The sequence below is a fragment of the Vipera ursinii genome (assembly GCF_947247035.1).
Source record: "Vipera ursinii genome assembly, chromosome: 2".
NCBI classification, from domain to species: domain Eukaryota; kingdom Metazoa; phylum Chordata; class Lepidosauria; order Squamata; family Viperidae; genus Vipera; species Vipera ursinii.
Window position 1 is genome coordinate 41419882 of NC_139513.1, and position 22860 is coordinate 41442741.

The 22860-nt window shown below is 40.0% G+C and overlaps 1 protein-coding gene across 1 annotated transcript in view; it reads right to left on the reverse strand.

Annotated features, from left to right (window-relative positions):
* LOC310634806 (contactin-3-like) overlaps positions 1 to 22860 on the reverse strand; it is a gene marked incomplete at both ends in the record, with an annotated part of 166260 nt that overhangs the window by 17513 nt on the left and 125887 nt on the right. The window contains 3 exons of the mRNA XM_083353342.1: positions 213 to 330; positions 10190 to 10365; positions 12069 to 12196. Of these exons, the coding sequence (XP_083209468.1) occupies positions 213 to 330; positions 10190 to 10365; positions 12069 to 12196 (422 nt within the window). The remainder of the gene's footprint in view (positions 1 to 212; positions 331 to 10189; positions 10366 to 12068; positions 12197 to 22860) is intronic.

A 22860-nucleotide genomic window follows, 5' to 3' on the forward strand; every position in this document is an offset into this window, starting at 1 on the left:
AAAATAATAAAGGCAGGATACAAATAAAATAAAATGTCATTTCCACTAAAGCAAGTTACTATGTTGTCATTGCTTGCCTTCATTTGCACAAATACATACAAAGTGGTGTATGTCTGTAACATATACTGTGGTTAAAAGAGATTCATTCTCGTGCTCTACTTGAGGAAATTAGATATAATACCTCCAAATGGTATTCCTTAAAAAAAAGATACCTCGTACTATAAGATCTGCTGCAGATGATACACTGTCCACCTCAGTCTTCACTGTGCACACATATTTTCCACTGTGTTTCAGCTGAATATTCCTAATCATTAAGTCTCCAGATGCACTCTGTTGAGAGGAATAAAAAAAAAATGGTAACAATTAGCTCTGATTACAATATAATTGATCAGCTTTAAAACATTTTTTTCCCTCAGATAAAGAGACAGTGGAGTAGAAAGAAGCTGAGCCCTCAACCAGAAAGTAACACAGTGCAGTGATAAGCAACATACGGGTGTAGTACTTCTGAATCGAAAGTAAAAAAAGTTGTTTTGTTGTATCTTTTCTTGGCATCTGTGATATTTTCTGGGAGAGAAGTGGAGAAACTGAGCACAGTCATACTTGCACCTTAGATTGAGAAAGCTCATTTCAACAGTTTTAGAGAATCACCAGCTGGGTTTGTGTGGAAAGAAATACCCAGGTCAAAATGTTCGAAAACAAGATACCAAAGATAATTGGATGCTTCTCTTTCTAACCTTAGGAAGTTGCTGTAGATGTTCTGGGAACTTTCAATTGAATTAAGAACAAAAGGGGATGTGTGTTTAGGGAATGGAAGATGGGTATAATCACCAAGCAAACTAACTAACATCTGCAGAAAGAAGACTAAAGCACTGAAGCTAAAACCAATCAAAAAAAGCCTTCCCCACTATATCAGTAATAAAAGAAAGAAAAGAGAAAGGATGTATCCATTGCTAAAAAAAAAAAAACCATAGGAGGATAGTTACGGAGAGAAAGGCAAGTACCTTCAATTCTTATTTTGCTTTGATCTTCTCCCCACAGGGGAATTGCATCAAAACAAAACAACTAAAAAAAGTAGAGGCAAGCCAAGATAAATAAAAAGATGCTAACTACACGAGTCCTATTTATTTTTTATCTCTAATTGCCATTCATACTTTATTTTTGCCTGATCCATAAAATCTGTATAAGATTTTATTCTAGGTTCACCTCTAAGTCTATTTTTGATCTTTCAAGGCTTGTTTGGCTGTTTTACTGCTTTTGTGATGTGTAAGACTTTCATCCTGTCTTTCCCTGGATATTATGACAGGTTATTTCAAAAGTGACTTGGATCTTTTTTTCTCTGAAAATTCGGGATTTTTCTCACTTTTTTTTTTACAATCTCTCTCATTTCTTCCCATTGTTTCTCAGGTCTCCTTCACACGTTAAATCTATTCCTTGCTATGATCTTATGATTTAACTGTATGTCATAGAATCACAGGGCTGAAGAAACCTTGGAGGTCTTCTAATCCAACCCCTGCTCAAGGCAGGAGTCCTTAAGTCATCCTGGACAAATGGTTGTCTGATATTTTCTTAAAAACCTCCTGTGATAGACTGCCCATGACTTCAGCAGACAAGCTGTTCCACTGACTAACTGTTTTCACTGGCAGGAAATTCCTCTTTATTTCCAGGATGGATCTCTCTTTATCTTCTACCTATTACTTCTTGTCCTGTCCTCAGGTGCTATGGAGAATAAATTGATCCCCTCTTCCCTGTGACAACTCTTCAAGTATTGGAAGACTTCTGTCAGGTCTCCCCTAATCTTTCTCTTCGTTAGGCTAAACATAGCACTCATTGTATGATTTAGCCTCCAGATCCCTTTTCTTCTTTGTTGCTCTCCTTTGCACTGTTTCTAGGGCCTCAACATATTTTTTTTGTATTGTGTTGACCAGAATTGGATGCAGTATTCCAAATGTGGCCTCACTAGCGCAGTATAGTCATAACATCACTTCATGTGATCTTAATGGTATTCTTCTGTTGATGCAGCCCAGGATTGAGTAGGCGGCTTTTTTTCTGACTCATACTTAAGTGGAGGCTTACCATGTCCTCAAAATCAAATCTTCATGGCACTTTTTCCCCCTGTCATTTAAACCAATACATTTGACCCCAACAATTCATAGTTTGTTTATAATCCACACCTGGAAGTATCTTGGCTGACATGAAGTTTCCTATCTTCCATATTTTAATATGCAATTAATTTAATTCCAATGTTATCCTTTCTGTGATCTTTAGGTGTAGAGCGTGCCTTCATATTCATTTAAGCCAGTATTAGTAGCAAATAAATAATTCTGTTTGTGAAACTCAAGAGTATTATACTCCTGTCTTTATATTTACAGTATATGATTGAAATTGTCCTATAATTAGAGATTCATCTTTTCCCAACTTTTTATTGTAATAAGCAATTAGTAGTGAATGGTAGATGTATTACTCTTCTAGATTACCTCCTGCAATCTGTCACAGAATTATTCAGCCTTCAACATCTACATCTATAATCATAGCATACAATTGTATAACTCTGTTTCTCAATGAATTAGCCACCAATTTAAGTAGGTATAACTCTGTTACTTACGAGCTTAGCAATGTCAGTTTTTATGTCTGGTATTACATACCTTAACAAGGTCTCATAGCCTTAATAGCAACAATCTGATTTAACACATCCAGTTCCTGTTCATTTCTGCTTTGTCAGCTTCAGTTTCTCCCTCTCCCTCCCCTCCCCCCTCCCTTCCCTTCCCTTCCCTTCCCCATTGCCATCATTATTGACTGTAATACCTTTTGACCTGAGTACCAACATTTGGTATCCAAACTTGTTTAATTGTTTCAGCTATGTCTATAATATTTTCTTGACAACATCAACCTCGGGCTCAGGGTAGGGGAGGTGGCGTGGTGATCGTTATTAGAGAGACCCTCTGTCCATGGGAGGCCACTGCCCCTCAGATAGACAGATGTGAGTCCCTCCTCTTAAGGTGGGGTCCTGGTGGTCAGTTGGGCCTGCTACTTGCATACCTCTCTCCAAGCTGCGTAGCAACGGCTCTGCCCAGGCTACTTGACGCCCTCTCGGGATTGGCGGTTGAATTTCCCAGACTTATGGTTCTGGGAGATTTTAATCTGCCTTCCCTGGGCGGTACATCGGAGGTGGCCCGAGAGTTCATGGCTTCCATGATGGCCATGGACCTGACCCAAATTATTCAGGACCTGACGCACGAGGGGGGAAACACACCTGATCTTATTTTTATCTCTGGGCAGTGGCTTAATGGTCTGGGGGGGTTACTCCAACATCTCAACCCCTTTCATGGACAGACCATTATCTCCTGCGGTTGGGCCTCCGTCACATAACCCCCCGCTGTCAGGAGGCGGAACCAACCAGATGGTTCTGCCCCAGGCGCCTGATGGACACAGATAAGTTCCAGATGGCGCTTGGATTGATTCCTACCTCCCTCTCCCACAGCCCGGTCGAGTCCTTAGTTAATGCCTGGCAACAGGCTGCCTCGGAGGCTCTCGACCGCGTTGTGCCTTTGTGGCCTCTGACCCGGCGCAGGTCCCAGCTCGCTCCTTGGTTCTCCAAGGACCTGCGGGAGATGAAACGCCGGAGAAGAGGCCTAGAGAGCATTTGGAGAACCAGTCGTCCGAGTCTGACCGAACACAGTTAAGATCCTTTTCTAGATCTTATCTTGTGGCAATGGAGGTGGCAAAGCGCGCTTACTTCACCACCCTCATTGCGTCTGCAGATAACCGCCCGGCCGCCCTGTTTGGGTTGGTCCGCTCCCTTTTAAATCAAGGGACGGGAGAGGACCCCTTATGAGGATGGGCTGAGGAATTTAGTAAATATCTGGTGGACAAAATTCGGGCTGGTCTGGACTCTGACTGGGCAGTATCTGACGAGAGGAAAATGATGAGTCTGACCGAGAACATTTGGGAAGAGTTTGATCCTGTGACTCTGGATGAAGTGGACAGGATCATGGGGAAATTAAGTGCCACCATGTGTTTGTTGGGCCCGTGTCCCTCCTGGCTGATCTATGCCTCTCGGGAGGTTACACGAGGCTGGATCTTAGCAGTTATCAATGCCTCACTAAGTGAAGGGTACTTCCCTGCCGCCTTGAAAGAGGCGGTGGTAAGGCCCCTCCTTAAGAAACCTGCATTGGACCCAGCTATTTTAAATAACTTCTGTCCTGTCTCCAACCTTTGCTTTCTTGCGAAGGTCGTTGAGAGCATGGTGGCATGACAGCTCCCTTTGGTTCTGGAGGAAACTGAGTATCTGGATCTGTACCAATCGGGTTTCAGACCCGTGTATAGCACGGAGACGGCATTGGTCGCACTGGTGAATGATCTCTGGCGGCCCCAAGATAGGGGTTATTCCTCTGTCCTGGTCCTATTAGATCTCTCAGCGGCTTTTGATACCATCGACCACGGTATCTTGCTGCGTCGTCTTGAGGGATTGGGAGTGGGAGGCACCGTTCTGCGATGGTTCTCCTCCTACCTCTCGGGCCGTTCGCAGATGATGTTGGCAGGGGGCAGAGGTCAACCCCTAGGCCCCTTAGTTGTGGGGTGCCTCAGGGGTCGGTACTCTCACCTCTCCTGTTCAACATCTATATGAAGCCGCTGGGAGAGATCATCCGTGGCTTCGGGGTGAGGTATCATCAATATGCTGATGATACCCAGCTTTTCATCTCCACCCCAAACCAACCCAGTGATGCCCTCGATGTGATGGCCCGTTGCCTGGAAGCAGTACAGATTTGGATGGGAAAGAACAGGCTCCGGCTCAACCCGGCCAAGACTGAGTGGCTTTACGTACCAGCATTTCATTTAGTCCAAGAGGTTCCATCTTTGGTTATAGGAGGAGAGATGTTACCTCCCGTTGGTAGAGCACGCAATCTAGGCGTCCTCCTGGATTCACGACTCAGTTTTGAAGATCATATTGGAGTCGTGGCCAGGGGGGCATTTGCCCACATTCGCCTGGTACGCCAGTTACGCCCCTTTCTGGACCAAGATGCCCTATGCACAGTCACCCACGCACTCGTTACCTCCCGTATAGATTACTGCAGTGCTCTCTACATGGGGCTGCCCTTGAAGACCACCCGGAGGCTTCAGCTGGTGCAGAATGCGGCTGCACGGGTAGTGATGGGAGCACCTCGATACTTCCATATTACACCCCTCCTGCATGAGCTGCATTGGTTACCGGTTGCCCTCCAGGTGAGATTTAAAGTGCTGGTACTTACCTTTAAAGCCCTACATGGCTTAAGCCCGGGATACTTGCAGGACCATCTGCTGCCGGGAATGACTTCCCATCGCCCAGTACGCTCACACAGAGAAGGCCTCCTCAGGGTACCGTCGGCTAGACAATGTCGGCTAGCAACCCCCAGGGGGAGGGCCTTCTCTGTGGGAGCGCCAGCCCTGTGGAACCAGCTCCCCCCTGAGCTTCGGATGGCCCAAGATCTCCAGTCCTTTCGCCGCGGCCTCAAAACACTCCTTTTCCACCTGGCTGACCTGGACTGACAGGGATTTTAATTATGTTTTTAATTTTTTTAACTCTAATTTTTAATTTATTTTAATTTTAATTTATTGTACAGAGGCCTTTAATTTTAATTTTATCTTAACTTCTCTATTTATTATATGTTATTGTTGTTAGCCGCCCTGAGTCCTTCGGGAGATAGGGCGGCATATAAGCCCCAATAATAAATAAATAAATAAATAAATAAATAAATAAATAAATAAATAAATAAATAAATAAATAAATAAATACAGAAACGTTTTCTCACTGCCTTTTTCTGAGTGTTTGGATTCCCAGTGCAGATAACATTTTATTTCAGTTCTTGTCTTCTGACCTTATCAGCAAAGTGACCAACCATAAACCCACCTTTATTGCACTAAGGATCATTAAAGCTATTGATCAATCTGTCAAGGTTCTAAGGAGAAAAAAAAAAGATGCTCAAATATCTATGATTTACCTTGACCAGATTTAGCTCCTAGTTAATGAAAATAGATTTCAGTCATATAAGGAAATGGCTCCTTTGTTACCCCAGGAAATCTTCTTCATTTGTTTTCAACAATGTGATCTGCCACACCAAACAATGGTCTGCCACCTGATTATGTTATTTTTATATTGTGACCATCACACTTATTATTATTGTCATAAAAGAGGCCAAATGTCACCTCTTTTCTAAGAACTTTAATTTTATTAAGGTTTCTGGTACTTTTATCATTCATGTTAGTGCTCTGCATTTTAGCACCTAAGATTAATTTAAACTGGAGATACCAGTTTATTTTGAATTGAATTTAGGATTTTGTGCAAGTAGAAAATAGGCTCCATCTCTATCATAGCTTAATCTTGAATATGTACTGTAGTATAATTTGGCATTAAATTACTGAGTTTTAAATCAAAATTAATGTTAGCATTATTAAGGATGGTTTGTCTACATATTTTAAAAGTAGGAATTAACTCATCACATTTTAATCCCTTGGTGTTTAAAGCATATAATTCCAGGTGCACTCTGGGAGAGCAGTTCATATTATCTTAATGAACAGCAATTAATAAAAAGTTGAGTTTAAATCCCAAATCAGAATCATAACCAAAATAACAATTGCCATGCTTCCTCACCTTTTTTTTCCCTTTTGATTTCCATGCCAAGAATTGAGGTACTTCATGCTACCAAGTAAGCCTTTACTTTTAAAACAAGAAAAGGAGCTTTGATTTAAAGGTAGAATATTCTGCTACAGAATTGTAGCAGGAAACGTAATCATAACCTGAAAGAAGATGGTGTTCTCTGGTAGTAGTGCTTAGAGCAATTAATATCTAAAATGCAATTATATTTATGCATTTAGTTCGCTAGTGACTTTTGGAAGAAATCAAATTTTGCTTTTTGAAAATGGAGATTATTAGAGAAAATAAACTGCAACATAGATATAAATAATATTGAACTGGATCAATTCAAATTAGGAATGATTTGTTAGGGTTAGAGTCATAAGTCAAGGACTTCCTGTATTTGTGTTTTAAGATTCCTTAACACCTTGCATCATGTATTAGGGATGGAATATAAGTGATACCACTTTCCCCTTTTCATAATGCACATGAAAATATTTTCCCGGGTTGTTTGAGTTATCTATTTCATTTTAGAGAAGTGTTTTCTGATTTGCAATCATATTTATTTATTTATTTTATTAAATTTATATACCGCCCTATTCCCGTAGGACACAGGGCGGTTTACATAAGCATAACATACAAAAATTAAAATCAGTTAAAACAATTAATTAATTCAAGTCCCCGAAATTTAAAACTAAAACCCAATTAAAAATTAAAACCCCTCAGTCTGGGCCAGACAGCTCGAAGAGCCAAGTTTTCAGGTCCCAGCGAAATGAACGAAGGTCGAGGGCAGTCCTAAGTTCCATGGGAAGTTGGTTCCATAGGGCCGGCGCGCCCACAGAGAATGCTCATCCTCTGGGAATAACCCGCCGGCATTCCTTAACCGGCAGTACCCTGACAAGGCCCTCCCTGTGGGAGCGCACAGGATGATGGGAAGTTGATGCCGGCAGCAGGTGTTCCCTTAAGATAATCCGGACCCAAGCCATTCAAGTTCCCGTATACTTTTAAGGCAGATGCTAGAATGAATCCTATTTTCTTATGTCCAGCTTAATTTTACTCCATATATTCATGCTGTTTGTGGCCAGGAAACATACATTATTCAGTTTGAATGTTTTAAAGCTTAAGTTATATCTTCAATATAAAATATTGTCAACCATATTTGGTGTCTCTTTCAGTGACCTCTTCAGTAAAATTATTCTTGTTATAAATATTCAGAGTGTAAACTAAGTAGTGGGACTGTCAAAGAGAATAATTTTAGTTTAAATAAAAGCTTGACTACTTCTTTGATGAAAATAGAAAAATCCATACATATATAAAACCATACCATATATAACTGTAGTAAAATGCTACACATAGCCTGATGAATTGTAATATATATGGTCCTTGACTTACAACAATAGGAATCAGAAAATTTGTTGCTAAGTGGTGCAGTTGTGAAAAGAGGTACCACATGTCTGCATTTGATTTTGCATCCCAATTTTTTTTTTACCACAATTGTTAAGTGAATCACCTGCACTCATTAAGTGAGATATCACATGACCACAACTTGCGATCTCTTCCTTGCTTCACTATTGGCTTTGCTTGGAGAGCTGGGAAGGTCACAATTGGTGATCACATGACTGCAGAATGCTGCAACCATTGTATGCTCAACCTGGTTGCCAATTATCTGAATTCAAATCACTACATGGATGCTGAGAAAATTGTAACTATGAGGACTAGGCATAAGTCAGTTTTTTCCGGCACCATTGTCACTTTGAATGGTTGTTAAACACTGGTCATCATGCAAGGACTACCTATACTAATAATTCACCATATTACTAAAATCAGTACAATCCATGTAAATCAGTCTTAGATGCTATGAAAACAAAGAAAGAAAGCTCTGAAACTATCAATGTTTCATACAGTTTTGGCAGTGAAAGATTTTATTCAGTTTCAACTGAGCCTTGGTGGAGCAGTGGGCTAATGCCTCCTTAAGTAATACCAGCTGCCTGCAATTAGTGCAGGTTCGCATCCCACCAGGCTCAAGGTTGACTCAGCCTTCCATTCTTCCGAGGTAGGTAAAATGAGGACCCAGATTGTTGGGGGCAATTAAGCTGACTTTGTAATAATGCCGCTTGGGGTGTGTATGAAAGCCCTAATAAGCAGGCATATATATAGAACAAAGGCTACTGCTAAGCTTGTAAGCCGCCCTGAGTCTTTGGAGAAGGGCGGGATATAAATGGAATTAAAATAAAAAAATAAAAATAAACTAGCAAAATTAGATCTCTGCTACTGTGAATAGTTTATAGTGACAGGAAGGTCACCTTTCCTGATGAGCAGTTTGCTGACCATAGAACACAAATTGTCAACAGGCTGGATAGCATTAAAGAAGTAACAGCATTATATTACCAATATCTACACATTTTCAGCCAATATTAGTGTTCTCAAATCATAATTGCAACATTAATAAGTCAGGGAATCTTGGTAGCTACCTAGCACAATCTGAATTTTTACAGTTGGAACCTATGACTAACCCATCATTTCTAAGACATTTACCACCAAAATCTGAACAAACAAGAAATAACAGTGATACTTTAAAGAAGCAAACTTTAAAAACTCACAAAACTCACACAAAAAAAACTTCATGGAAATTAAAAACTGCTTAAGGTGAAACAAAGGAACTAGAGGCCATAATTAAAGAACTAATGGAGTTGTGAAAATACAAAACATTTGCCTATTTGAAAATGGAACATCAATCATCAAGCTCTCTGGAAAGTTATTGGGGGCCTGTTGTCCACATTAAGCAAAACTTCAAGAAACCCTATAAAACTATCCAGAATACAGTAGTCCTTAACTTACAACTATTTTTTTTTAGTTGAGCATTCAAATGGCACTGAAAAAAAGTGACTTATGACTGTTTTCACACTTACGACTGTTGTAGCATTCCCGTGGTCATGTGATCAAAATTTGGCTGCTTTATGATGGTTGCAGTGTCCTGGGGTCACGTGATCACCTCTTGCAGCCTCCTGACAAGCCACGTCAATGGGGATTCACTTAACAGCCGTGTTGCTAATTTAACAACTGCAGTGTTTTACTTAACTATGACAAGAAAGGTCATAAACTAGGGCAAAACTCACTTAACAACTGTCTTGTTTAGCAACAGAAATTTTGGGCTCAGTTATGGTGGTAACTGGAGGACTACCTGTGTAAGATAGGTATTTAATGTATTTAACATTATAATGTATTTAACTACAAACTGTAGTTAAAAAGCTATATGCTACTGATAGGAAACCAGATGGTGCATGATTAGAATGCAGTATTGCAGGCAAACTCTGCACAAAGCCTGGAGTTCGATCCTGATGGGCTCGAGGTTTACTCAACCTTTCATCCTTCTGAGGTCGGTAAAATTGTGGGGGCAATATGCTGACAGTATAAATTGCTCAGAGAGTGCTGCAAAGCACTACATAATCTAACTGCTAGTACTACTGCTATAGGCAACAGAATACAATTTAATCAGGAATAGAATTGTAGGTGTTTTTGCTTTTTCAACATGATTCCATGTCTAATAATAAAGCAAAATTACATAATTATATTGTAACTTACCCCACCCACTCTCTCAAAATGGGATGCATCTTTTCTGAAGTCAGTCAATACACTATTAAAATACCATGTGAAAGTTATATCCAGGAGTGGGTCATGTTGAACTTGGCAGGGTAAAATTATACTTTCCCCTACGGTCACATCCATATTTGATGGTGCTAATGTTATCCGGGTTGGTTCTGCAAAGAACATACAGAGTCAGTTCTAGCTAATGCGCTAATATGTTAACATTTGTATGCTTTTTAAAATAATCTATTCCATTTAAGAGCACATGAAAAAACCTGAGTCAATTCTACACTCTCTATTAGATTTTCCAAACTCTATCTATATTCCAAGAATAGTAACAACAAAATAATGTCATAACGATGTAATCATGCTGTATTTGCAAAAACTGAACTTAAAAATTTCCAGATTTTTTTAAAAAAAATGCAAGTTAGATACAGTTTGATAATGTGTTCAGTAATACTTTAGTGGGAATTATTGTAGAAAGATTCAGTGAGTCTTTTTGTATATATGTTACCGGATGGTTGGTTTTGTGTTACATAGCACTGTTATTGAAACAATCATACTTCATAAAAATTTGTTTTTGGGTTACTACAAAGTGTGAACACCAGCAAATCATAGTAAAAATAAAGAAATGCTTAACCCTATATACAAACCCAAGCCTCTCTCACAATATGATAAATATTGCAACTTGATTATCATGGCATTTCTTTGCCACCTGGAACTATATGATGTAACGAGGATACAATATATTTCCTCCTTTTTATAATTTTTTTTTGATGGGGGTAAGGTTAATATGAGGTGTAAGAAGCAAAATTGTTTGAGTCCAGTTCATCTTGTCCCTCAAACTCCATGGGGAAAATAGTCAAACAGGAAGGAGAGGATAATAATTTTATTGGATAAAATTGCTCCTGGCCCTTTTAGGCCTGTTACGGGCACTACAAAAAGAATTGGAGAGTGCATGAAACTTGTGAGCTGCAGATTGCCCATTAATGTAGAAGAAGACTAAAACAAGTTCTTTTGAATTTTTTTCTTTAAAAACATTATTGATCTATTATTCTAATATGCAAATTACAAAAAAACTGGATTTTCAAAAAGAATGACCCAAATTGCAAGTATTTCTTTCAGAGGTGTTTGTAGTGATAAACATTGACTCAAAATGGTGGGAAATCCATTTTCTATGTGTATGTGTATATATGTGTATATGTGTATATATTTAAAAAAAGAATGGGTTTTTCTGTGTCTGAGTGTGTCCACCCTTTTGACATAGTTGTAGCAGGTTTCCTCTTTTATTTGCAGACAAAACTGTATTTCCTTTTCTTCAGTAAATGGAAAAGGTTCTGTGAATGATTTTCTTTGCTATCTCCTACTGCACTTTATCTTTTAATTGTGTACAGCATCTTCTTTTTGCCAAAATTGCTGTGATATTGACTACTATTCTCTGTTGACTGATAGATCAAGAAAATCCTGTCTTTTGAACCTCTACTGGAACATTCCACGGTTATAAATAAAAGATCATTCCCTGTTTTTTTTCCATTTCATTTTTTTCAGTTTCTGGAGGGGAGATCCATGACTACCTCTCAGAATATTAACATTTGATGGCATATAAACCTCTCATGCCTTCCTGCTTTTAATAGATGTTTCCAGAGGCTTTATGGCTATTCGATGCCATCTGCACTGGCAGTTCTGAACTTCTGAAAAAATGTATATAGTGTGACATTAGCAGCAATTTAAAAAGATCTCAAATTATGTACTTCATTTGAGTTATGTACACTATGTTATTCTAACCTAAGATGAAAATTCAAAATCAAAACATCTCTTTCACACATTACTCAATTCATATAATTTTCAAGTGAGAGACTATTAGCTATCTAATTACCTGTTACTAATAAGGCAGTTGAGCTGCTAGCTTTTCCAAACTTGTTTTCTGCCAGGCAGGTATAACTTCCAGCATCCGGTTTACTCACATTAGCTATTTGGAAGCTTCCATCATTTAAGAAAGATATTCTAAAAATAAAAATGTAGAAAAAAATAAGATTATATTTTGGGAGATGTATGTGTGTCTACAACTTAGAGTTAAAACAATTGAAATATTTACAAATAGTTCTTCTAACAATTCTAATATATCTCTGTACCTGAGATGACAGAGTATGTTCCATACTGTATTCATTACATAATAAAGGTATTTGTTTGGAATGTTCCCTCTAAATTTCCACACTTCAGTCAGTCTGTGGATGAAAGCAGGCCTTCTGAAAATATGCAACTACCTATTTTATTATGGGTGATGCCCTTTTCAGACAGCAATATGGAATGGAGGATTATGGGCTATTCCCCAACATGATTAGAATGCATTTTCTTCCTCCAAAGAAACCAGTAAGATTTTTTTTTATCTGCAATCTTTTCTCAAGCTGTGAGAAGAGCAAAGGGAGAAGGTACAAATGATCATATTGGGTGTTTTTCTTTCCTGCTTGGAGTGTTTTAACAAGAGCTGTCTATGGTACTGTGCAGCTGAAATTAGCTTAAACAGAAACAGATTCATATAAGATTCAAAGAAGCTGTCCTGAATTTCAGAGTAGTTGTAGCTGCACTGTGCCTCCATGGAGCAGCCCCAGAGAGGTATTTTGGAGAATCAACCCCAATCCTATTATGTAACTACTTTACCCATAGTTTACAAGCTGTTCCTTTTATCCTTTGCATGCAGTATAAGCACTACTAAGAATTAGCATAAGCACTCTTTAAAATATGAAAACAGGAATTGTTTGAAGAATAAAGACTGCACTTCTCATGTGCTGTAGTTCTGTTTCTATGCCAGAAGGATAAACTGTCTCAGCTGAACCAGCCTGCTACTTCCCCCTTCATATTCTTATCATCATGATTCAAATGAAAGCAACATACCAAAGAAGTTGAAAAATATCACTAGTACCTTCTGCAATCATGTTACATTTTTACAATTTAAAAATTAGAAAGTTCTTCAAACCATTATTTGGTCTCTGCTGGCTCATTAATGCACTGCTATTGATTGTATAATTGCAACTTCTAGTTTTAAAAGGTAACTGATATAAGGGATACATGCATTTGGTGTCTTTCTACACTTTCAGCCATCTTCAAAAGCCATGCTGAGTAATCCCACCTTTGAGATTCCCCCCTTACCTGCAGAAGCCAAGGCACCCTAACTTCTCCTCATTTAATGAGGGCTGAATAGTTACTTCCCCAGCTTACTTTCATTCTCTTTCCTCACTGAAAAACTGAAATGTGGCAAGGTGAAAAGTGAAGTTGAGAGCACTCTGCCAGCTATTTTCTGCTCTAGTACTCACTTCAGATGGATCATTGGTGCACACAGGAGGGGGGGAAATTATGATGCTGATGATGGAAAAGGCAGTGGATGTGTATAAGGATTCTTTATGTAGCAATCTGGTGAAGAAGTGATGTTTTATTTTTATTTTTTCAGGCATGGATTGGGGAACTGGTATGCTGAAGAATGAAACTACAATAATGGAAAATGAGTGGTGAGTTAAACAAGATGGACACGGTGGATCCAAGTTTTATCAACTTTGTTCTTCTGAAAAATTAGTTACTGTCATTTCACATTCCATATTTTATCTCTCAAATTATATGAAGTCTGTTTCTTTGCTTCTTCTCCTTCCAAGTGAAACTCCTGATTTGATTTCTAATCCACTGCATTAATTAACACTCAACAAGATGGAAAAGTTGCTCTGAGAAAGAGATTTATCCTATATTCTGACACCCATCTGCATTGGTGCAAGGTCAGTCTCTGCCCTCAAAGACACTTTGGAAAACAGGTTACAAAATAAAACTGAAACATGATTGATTTTGCCATGTGTATGTTATGATTTCATTGGTCATGTAAGCAGGAATGAAAGAGGAGAAGATCATTCAAATGTTATCAAATAAGCTTGTTTTATAATCTCAAATTATTTTTAGAGGTTTCTAGAGATAAACGTGCACCACCATTCTATATCAATAAGAAAAAAAAACCTCTTGACAGCTCCATTGATTTTGCAATAAAGGATTGCCATATTAAAGCAATATATATCATCTAATTATAATAAACAAATTATCAAACACTCTTGAGTTCTAAATTAAATGAATCATATTAATAATATTGATAATGGATCATGTCAGCTCAAAACTGCATGTATCTCAGAATTACTTTCTAAAATGACATGAAACAAATCGATAGTAGAAAAAAAAACCATTATAAGAAACAAAGAAAAGGCATCATTACCAAAACAGGCCAAGAAACAATAATATGTCAAAACAGTAAACAGCTTACTTTTACAAAAAGATTGAGGACTGAGAAAAAAAGTTCAGATTGTCTAATAATGCCCTTTTCAAAATGACTGGCTCTGTTAAAATAGTCTATCTTTTTAACTTAATATTGAAAATGGAAACATTGCAGCTTCCTCCATTTTAATATTATCAAATGATAGCTATGACTTATTTATTAAAATATCAATTTCATCGTTTTAGCATTACATATGGATTGAGTGTACTTTTAGGGATGGTATACACATTGATTAAAACTGCAATAAATGTTTAATATTGGCTTCAATAATTATCCAACTGATAACATAAAAGAGAAAGAAAAATAAATCTATTTTCAACATTGACCCTATCAAGTTATTTTCCCTCAAATGAAGTGTTTTTGGAAAATCGTCTGTCAAAAGCTCTGTAAAGGGAATTAGCTAGGGTGACTAAGACAAAATGACAGAGAGGGTTCTAATCTAAGTTAATTATGCTACAATATTTATAATCCCATCTATAATTGTTCTAAATGGAGACTGAAAACTGAAAACTTTAGCTCAGATTAGCATGTGTGTGTGTGTGTGCGCGTGCTTGCAATTATTTAATTATTTTTATGCAAGAGAGATTGAAAAGGCTTTGCTTTGAAACACATAAACAATAAAGCAAGGAAACTTTACATTAATACTGCATATATTCCATTTTTCTAAACTTCACAATGATATAAAGTAGCTAAAGGATTTCTGGATGAAACTAGAAATACAACAATGGTTTCTCTTATCTGAAAGAAACAAAATTGCAGTAGGACTTTACTTCTTTTTTTTAAAAAAATCTTTGTGTATCAACATTTTTACTGTATATAGAAACAAAACCAAATATATTGACTGATCATATCCGTAAGCTGAGAATGGCCTATCCTTGTAGTGTATAATCTTAAAACAAAGTGGCCCAACCTGTAATATTCTGGATTATTACAAATTGGCTGCATTTTCATGTGTTATGACGGATATGGCTATAGGAAATAATGGGCACTCAGAACAATCTTTCTTTTCTTGCTTTCGACCCCAGATTCACAAGAGTAGGCTGTATGGCAGTCCATACTAATTGCTGCCCATCATTCATCCCACAAAAGGGCCAGAGAGATGGACTGGGGTTGAGTAAATCCAGAAATAGCAGTCCTCAGTTGCTGCTTGATAATATTAAAGCCAGAAAATAAAGCCTTCCTTCATTTGTATTTTAAACCATCAAAGCAGGCAAATAAAACCCAGCTACACATATTGGTATGCGTATGAGAACACAAATGCAAATTAAATAAAAAAAACAGAAATACACATTCTTGGCTTTATCTTAAACCTGCAACAGAACTGAAAAATCAGCATGCATTTTCAACAAGTACACTGTCAAGCACATCAATACCACACATGGGAGCACAAAGTATTTACAGAGAACCAAGAAAGCTCAAGAACATACCCAAACCAACAGAATTGAATTTATATACTGTATGCACACTGAAGTTCATTCCCCAAATACTGCAAAAGGATTTTTTAAAAATAATAGTTAAGTACCAAACATTCAAAAACCAAAATAGTCTTCACCTTTGTACTTTCACAAGCATAGATATCAAATACCAAGCACAAGAGCCAAGCCTAAGTCAAGTAATCAAACTGTTAGAGATAAATCTTTTTCAGTTATTACATTTGCTACATGTTTATCTGAAACTCTATGTTCTATTGATGCTGTGTTCTTCAAGTGTCTTTAAAAATGAAACCTCATTTCATTTTTAAGGGCATCATGAATCTCAAGATACAAGTATTGCCAAGGCAGGTCGGAAAACATATAAACTTTTCATGTACCTGCCTTCCACCTGTTTTAAACAGGCAGGTAAAAATCATAATAGCAATTTTCTAATTTTTATTATGCTCAAAAACCAGCATAAGGAAGCTGTGGTACAATTAATTAAAAACATAGAAAATACACCAACATCTAAATAATAATAATAATTATTATTATAAAAAGCTAAGGATATATGAAAGGATATATAAAAGTATATAAAAAAATCTAATAGAAATATAAAAGGAAGGGTAAGAACTTGGATATACGGGAATGTAAAGGTTAGTATATGGCAGACTAAATCTCAATACACAAAACTATGACAAACTAGATGCTTATTAAAAGTGGTTTATGGCACGAGTTATCATTTGATGGAGCACTGCTATGCAGAACATGGCAAGACTGTATGTTGTATCTAAAAGCATCAGGGAATTGGTCCTGTGCACCTGGGTATTTATGCAATAATGGTGAGATGAGGCTAGTATGAAAAACTATAATACAGCTACTGGAGTACTACATGCTTTGTTGTTTCTGGTTTTCCAGAAACAGGGGCATTGCCTCCCCAAGACATCAAGCCAGAGTAAGAGCTCTGTGGCAGTTAGATACTTCAAGCTAAGTATTCCATGGAGCAGAGAATACCAATTGGATCCACTGACAATAAAATTTGAGGACCTGACTAGATCCAATTGGTATTTTATATCTGCTACAGGGGTGGGGGAGTGGCTGTTGTTATGAGGGAGACCTTGTGTCCGCGGGAGGCCACCGTTCCGCAGATAGTCGGGTGTGAGTCTCTCTTTTTGAGATGTGGCCCTGGTGCGCAGTTGGGCTTGCTGCTGGTGTACCTTTCACCTAGTCACGCAGCAGCAGCCCTGCCTGAGCTTCTCGATGTCCTCTCTGGGTTGGTGGTTGAGTTCCCGAAACTTATAGTTTTGGGGGACTTCAATCTACCATCTCTGGGAGGATCATCTGAGTTGGCTCGGGAGTTCATGGCTTCCATGACGGCCATGGACCTGACGCAAGTAATTTCAGGACCGACTCATGAGGGAGGCCACACCCTTGACCTAGTTTTCTTATCTGGTCGGTGGTTAGATGATCTTGGTGGGGGCTCCCCAATTATTATGCCCCTGTCATGGACCGATCATCATCTCCTGCGGCTGGTCTTCCGTTTTGCTACCCCCCACTTTGCTACCCCCCGTGTGTGGAACCAGTTAGATGGTACCGCCCCAGACGCTTAATGGATCCCGAGAGGTTCCAGGCAGCGCTGGGGTCCCCACCTGCCTCCCCCACTCACAGCTCGGCAGATGCCTTAGTGGAAGCCTGGGAAAGGGCAGCCACTGAGGCTCTTGACCGAGTTGTACCCTTCCGGCCCCTGACCCGGTGCAGATCCCGTCGAGCTCCATGGTTTTCCACGGAGCTCCGGGAGATGAAGCGTCGGAGACGGGGCCTAGAGAGCGGTTGGAGGTCCAGCCGATCCGAATCCGACCGATTGCGACTTAGAACCTATATTAGGTCTTATCTCGCTGCGATAAGGGTGGCGAGGTCTAATCACTTCGCTACCCTTATCGCGTCCGCAGATAATTGCCCGGCCGCCCTGTTTAGGGTGACTCGCTCCCTCCTTAATCAAGAGGTGAGGGAGGAACCCTTGTAGGGTCGTGCCGAGGAGTTTAACCATTATCTGTCAGACAAAATCGCTCGGATTCGGACCGGTCTGGACTCTGACTGGGCAGAGTCTGACGATCAGGACACGGGCGGTCTTGTCGATATCACCTGGGAGGAGTTTGATTCTGTGACTCCGGAGGAAGTGGACAGGATAATGGGGAGGCTGAGCTCCACCACATGTTTATTGGACCCGTGCCCTTCCTGGCTAGTTTATGCAGCCCGGGAGAGGACACGCAGCTGGTTCCAAGCAGTTATATCAGCTTCCTTGAGTGAGGGTAGCTTCCCTGCCGTCTTGAAAGAGGCGGTGGTGAGGCCTCTCCTCAAGAAGCCTGCCTTGGACCCAGCTGTATTGAACAACTTTCATCCGGTCTCCAACCTTCGCTTTCTTGCGAAGGTTGTTGAGAGTGTGGTGGCGCATCAGCTCCCTCTGGTCCTGGATGAAGCGGATTATCTAGACCCATACCAATCGGGTTTCAGGCCCAGGCACAGCACGGAGACGGCATTGGTCGCGCTGGTGAATGATCTCTGGAGGGCTCGGGACAGGGGTCATTCCTCTGTTCTACTCCTATTAGACCTCTCAGCGGCTTTCAATACCATCGACCATGGTATCCTGCTGCAGCGTCTCAGGGGATTGGGATTGGGAGGCACGGTCTTACAGGGGTTCTCCTCCTATCTCCAGGGACGCTCGCAGTCGGTGTTGACAGGAGGGCAGAGGTCGACCGCGAGGTCTCTCGTTTGCGGAGTTCCTCAGGGGTCGGTCCTCTCGCCTCTCCTGTTCAACATCTACATGAAACCGCTGGGTGAGATCATTCGTGGCTTTGGAGTTGGGTATCATCAGTATGCTGATGATACCCAGCTTTTTCTTTCGACCCCAAACCACCCCAGTGATGCCCTCAATGTAATGTCCCGTTGCCTGGAGGCGGTTCGGGTCTGGATGGGGAGGAACAGACTTCAACTCAACCCCGACAAGACCGAGTGGCTTTGCATACCTTCATCCCGGGTCTATTCGGATATTCCATCTCTTTCTATGGGGGGTGAATTATTACCCCCCGTAGATAGGGCTCGCAACTTGGGAGTCCTCCTAGATTCACAGCTCACCTTGGAAGATCACATGGTGGCTGTGACTAGGGGGGCTTTCGCCCAGGTTCGCCTGGTGCGCCAGTTGCGGCCCTATCTAAGCCGGGATGATTTATGCACGGTCACTCACGCGCTCGTGACCTCTCGTCTAGACTACTGCAACGCTCTCTACATGGGGCTTCCCTTGAGGACCACCCGGAGGCTCCAGCTGGTACAGAATGCAGCCGCGAGAGTTGTGTTGGGAGTCTCCCGATACTCCCATGTCACACCTCTGCTCCGTGAGATGCATTGGTTGCCAGTTGTCTTCCGGGTGAGATTCAAGGTACTAGTAATGGTGTTCAAAGCCCTTCATGGCATGGGTCCGGAGTACCTTAGGGAACACCTGCTGCCGGCGTCTACTTCCCTCCGCCCTGTGCGTTCCCACAGAGAGGGCCTCCTCAGGGTGCCACCGGTCAGAGAATGCCGACTGGTGGCCCCCAGGGGGAGATCCTTCTTTGTGGGCGCCCCGGAGCTATGGAACCAGTTACCGGTTGAGCTCCGGACGGCGCCCGATCTTCGCTCCTTTCGCCATGATCTGAAAACATACTTGTTCGAACAAGTCGGCCTGGCCTGAGGGGGGATTGGTGGGGTTTTTATTATTTTTATTGGGGTTTTTAGTATATATTTATTGTATTTTTTAATTGGGCATGTATTTAATTACTTTTTATCTTTTGTAATTTCTGTGTTTTATTCTTGCCCTGTACACCACCCTGAGTCCTTCGGGAGAAGGGCGGTATAGAAATAATAATAAATTAAATTAAATTAAATTTAATGAGTGCTTTGGCTTGATAATTTTCCATGCTGAATAAAAGAGCTGGAGAGAAGCCCCAAGGATGAGATTTTAGTTGCCACATACCTTTTTCTATGTGGATGAAAATCATCCCCAATAGTTAATGAGACAGGGCCAAAGAGAGAGAGAAAAAAAGAATAGTTTGTATATGGTCAGCAACACACTCCAGCCTCCACTTTCACAGGCTTGACCCTCATCTCAGGGCAGCATCAGACACACATTTGGGGCCCTGAAGGGGCAATCTTAAAAAAATGGATTGAACAAGTTTTTTTTATTGAAAAGTTTTACAATACATTTTATCTTTAACAATCCCTCCCCCTCCCTCTACCCAGCCCTTCCTAACCCTCCCTAACCCTCCCCCCTCCCCGACTTCCCAGAGCTAAATACAAGGTATAAAAGCAAAAAACAATCATAAACAACCATATGTTAACAACAATAAACTATTAAGTCTATCGCACTCTAGCTCATATGAGATGACTACAAGCAATACTAGTATCACATAAAAAAAGAAAAAAGAAAAAAGCTTATTCAAATGCTAAGTGAAACTTTTTGGTCCCATATTTGTTCTGGATATAATCAATCCACTTTTTCCATTCCATAATATAACGTTGTTGCGAATGGTCTTTCAAATAAGCCGAAATCTTTGCCATTTCCACCAGGTCAGAAACTTTTAGAGTCCATTCTTCTATAGTCGGCAGTTCCTCCTTCTTCCAATATTGACCTACTAAAAGTCTTGCTGCGGTAATTAAGTTATACCCCAATGGAGGATTGAACAAGTTTTAATGGGCTGAATTGGAAAAGGGACTCAAATGGGCACCATATATATCTGTGTTGTTGGTTTGGTTTGAATTTGAGCGCTGCAAGTATATAGGGGCTATTTCTTGTCTTGAGAAATTTAAGAATTGCAGATGCTTATCTGTGGACTTTCAGCAACATAATCCCCGTGGGGTGTTCTACTGTTAGTAGAATGAAAGACCACTCCCATTTATTTGAAACATGAGACCTAATCAATCTTGTGGTCATCTGTCCTCCAGGAGTCTTAGGCTTCTGGGTAAATGCCATAATTTTGGTCTTATGATAACTAAATGTTAGCTGGTCTTACTTGCAATATTGTGTGAATACTGGTTATTGAATTGGATTAACACAGCCATGACATATAATCTAAATGGGGAGGAACAGGCTCACAATATTGCTCACAACATAGTGGGATAAGGATCCACAGGTCCCCTAGTTCTTCTCTAATTGAGAATGAAGTCCATTTAATAGCAGATCACCAGCCCATATTTCCAGGAGTGATGTCATCTCTCCTGGGTGTAAACCACCTAGCCACATTCCAGTTTAGAAGGGTGACCTTATGCTTGTCACTTGAATATCAAGCAGAGGCACTGTGAGCCTGGGACTAGGTTGGTAATTTTACCAAGGCATCAACTTTATATTATTCATTGGCAGATATGGTTGTTTCCCCTTCTGTAGGGGGAAGGGTCACAATCTGGTTCGTGCTTAAACTTCTCTGCCATCTCTTTATCCATTGGAAGAGTTAGTGCGGCATGGGTGGAAAATGTGGATCACTGGCAAGCAGGGATCTCAATTCTTTAGCACAGGAAGCATCTTTTTGGTTTGTCCAATGACAGAACAGGTGAGGGGAGTTGTTTCTCCAGAGAGTCAAGTTCCTGCAGTGTTAATGGAGACCCCTCAGATACGGAAGCAGATGAAGATATACCTCCAAATGCTTAGCTGAGGTTTGTTTTTGTTTACCGTGCAATTTCTTTTGGGCATCATCTGCTTGGTGTTAAATGGCTTTCTTGAATATTGCTGGTGTGGAGATCTTAGAAGAGTCATTATCTCTATCACTTTCATTGCTATTAATGAAGAAGTCAAAGTATAAGGTGTGGTTTTCTGCACATCAATTTTTTTTAAAAAAACTCAGTAATATAAACATACATTTGTAGGCTATGAAGCTGTGTCTATATTGGACTTTCAGTTCTCCTATTGAAAATAGGAGCAATTTTTGAAATATTTTAAAGATCACTGGGTATATTTTAAATGTTAGGTGTTATAAAACTGGTTTCCTTTATGTTTTGGGTACATGCAATGATTTAAACTCTTCTATTTCTGCTCAGAGTTTTCTCATGTGATTTGCACTTGCAATCTCTCACCGTCTTAGGGGTACCATGGCAGCAAAATGAAATCAGCCGGATGAAATGTTGCATTTTTCTAAAGAACTAAGTCAAAACTAGATACAGTGATAATAGTGATAGAGCTATTATACTTCCCATCTCTGCATGGATGAAACGGAAGCAAAAAATTCTTATTTAGCATTTAAAATAATAGGTATGTAGGAACAGTGATCCCCCCCCCGGTCTCTTATAATGTACCTTTCTTATTACACCTTTTCTTTACACCTGCCTCACAATCAGAATGAGAAACAGAAATTTGGCTGGGTCAAAGGTTATATGCAGGTAGCATAGGAATACAGAATTTTGTTCTCTTTTACAAAACTGCTGTCTCATGGTTTAACATGCGAATAGAGCAGACGTGGCCTCTCCTCCTGCCTTCTCCAGTCCCCAGCTTGGTTTTATTGCATACTGTGCATATTTACAAGAATTATATGCATTCAGCCTGGAGAATACTATCAGACAACATTCCTTTGCAAAAATAAAAAGGTAAAGGTTCCCCTGCACATATGTGCTAGTAGTTTCCAACTCTAGGGGCCGGTGCTCATCTCCGTTTCAAAGCCGAAGAGCCAGCGCTTGTCCGAGGAAATCTCTGTGGTCATACAACTCTTCAAAACACTTACAGTACTTTCTTTATATAACTGCCATGCTGATTGCGGGGCTTTTAAATTGAAACAACAGTTGAGGAAAATGGAATCTGAAATGTTTTGTTTTTAGAACTAATCTCTTTGCCTATTTGTAAAATAGCCATAAAATAATATGCTTGTGTGCATATATACTGGCATGCAAGCTGTTTTTAAATGGAAAACATCATAAAAGTACAGAGTGTATGAAATTAA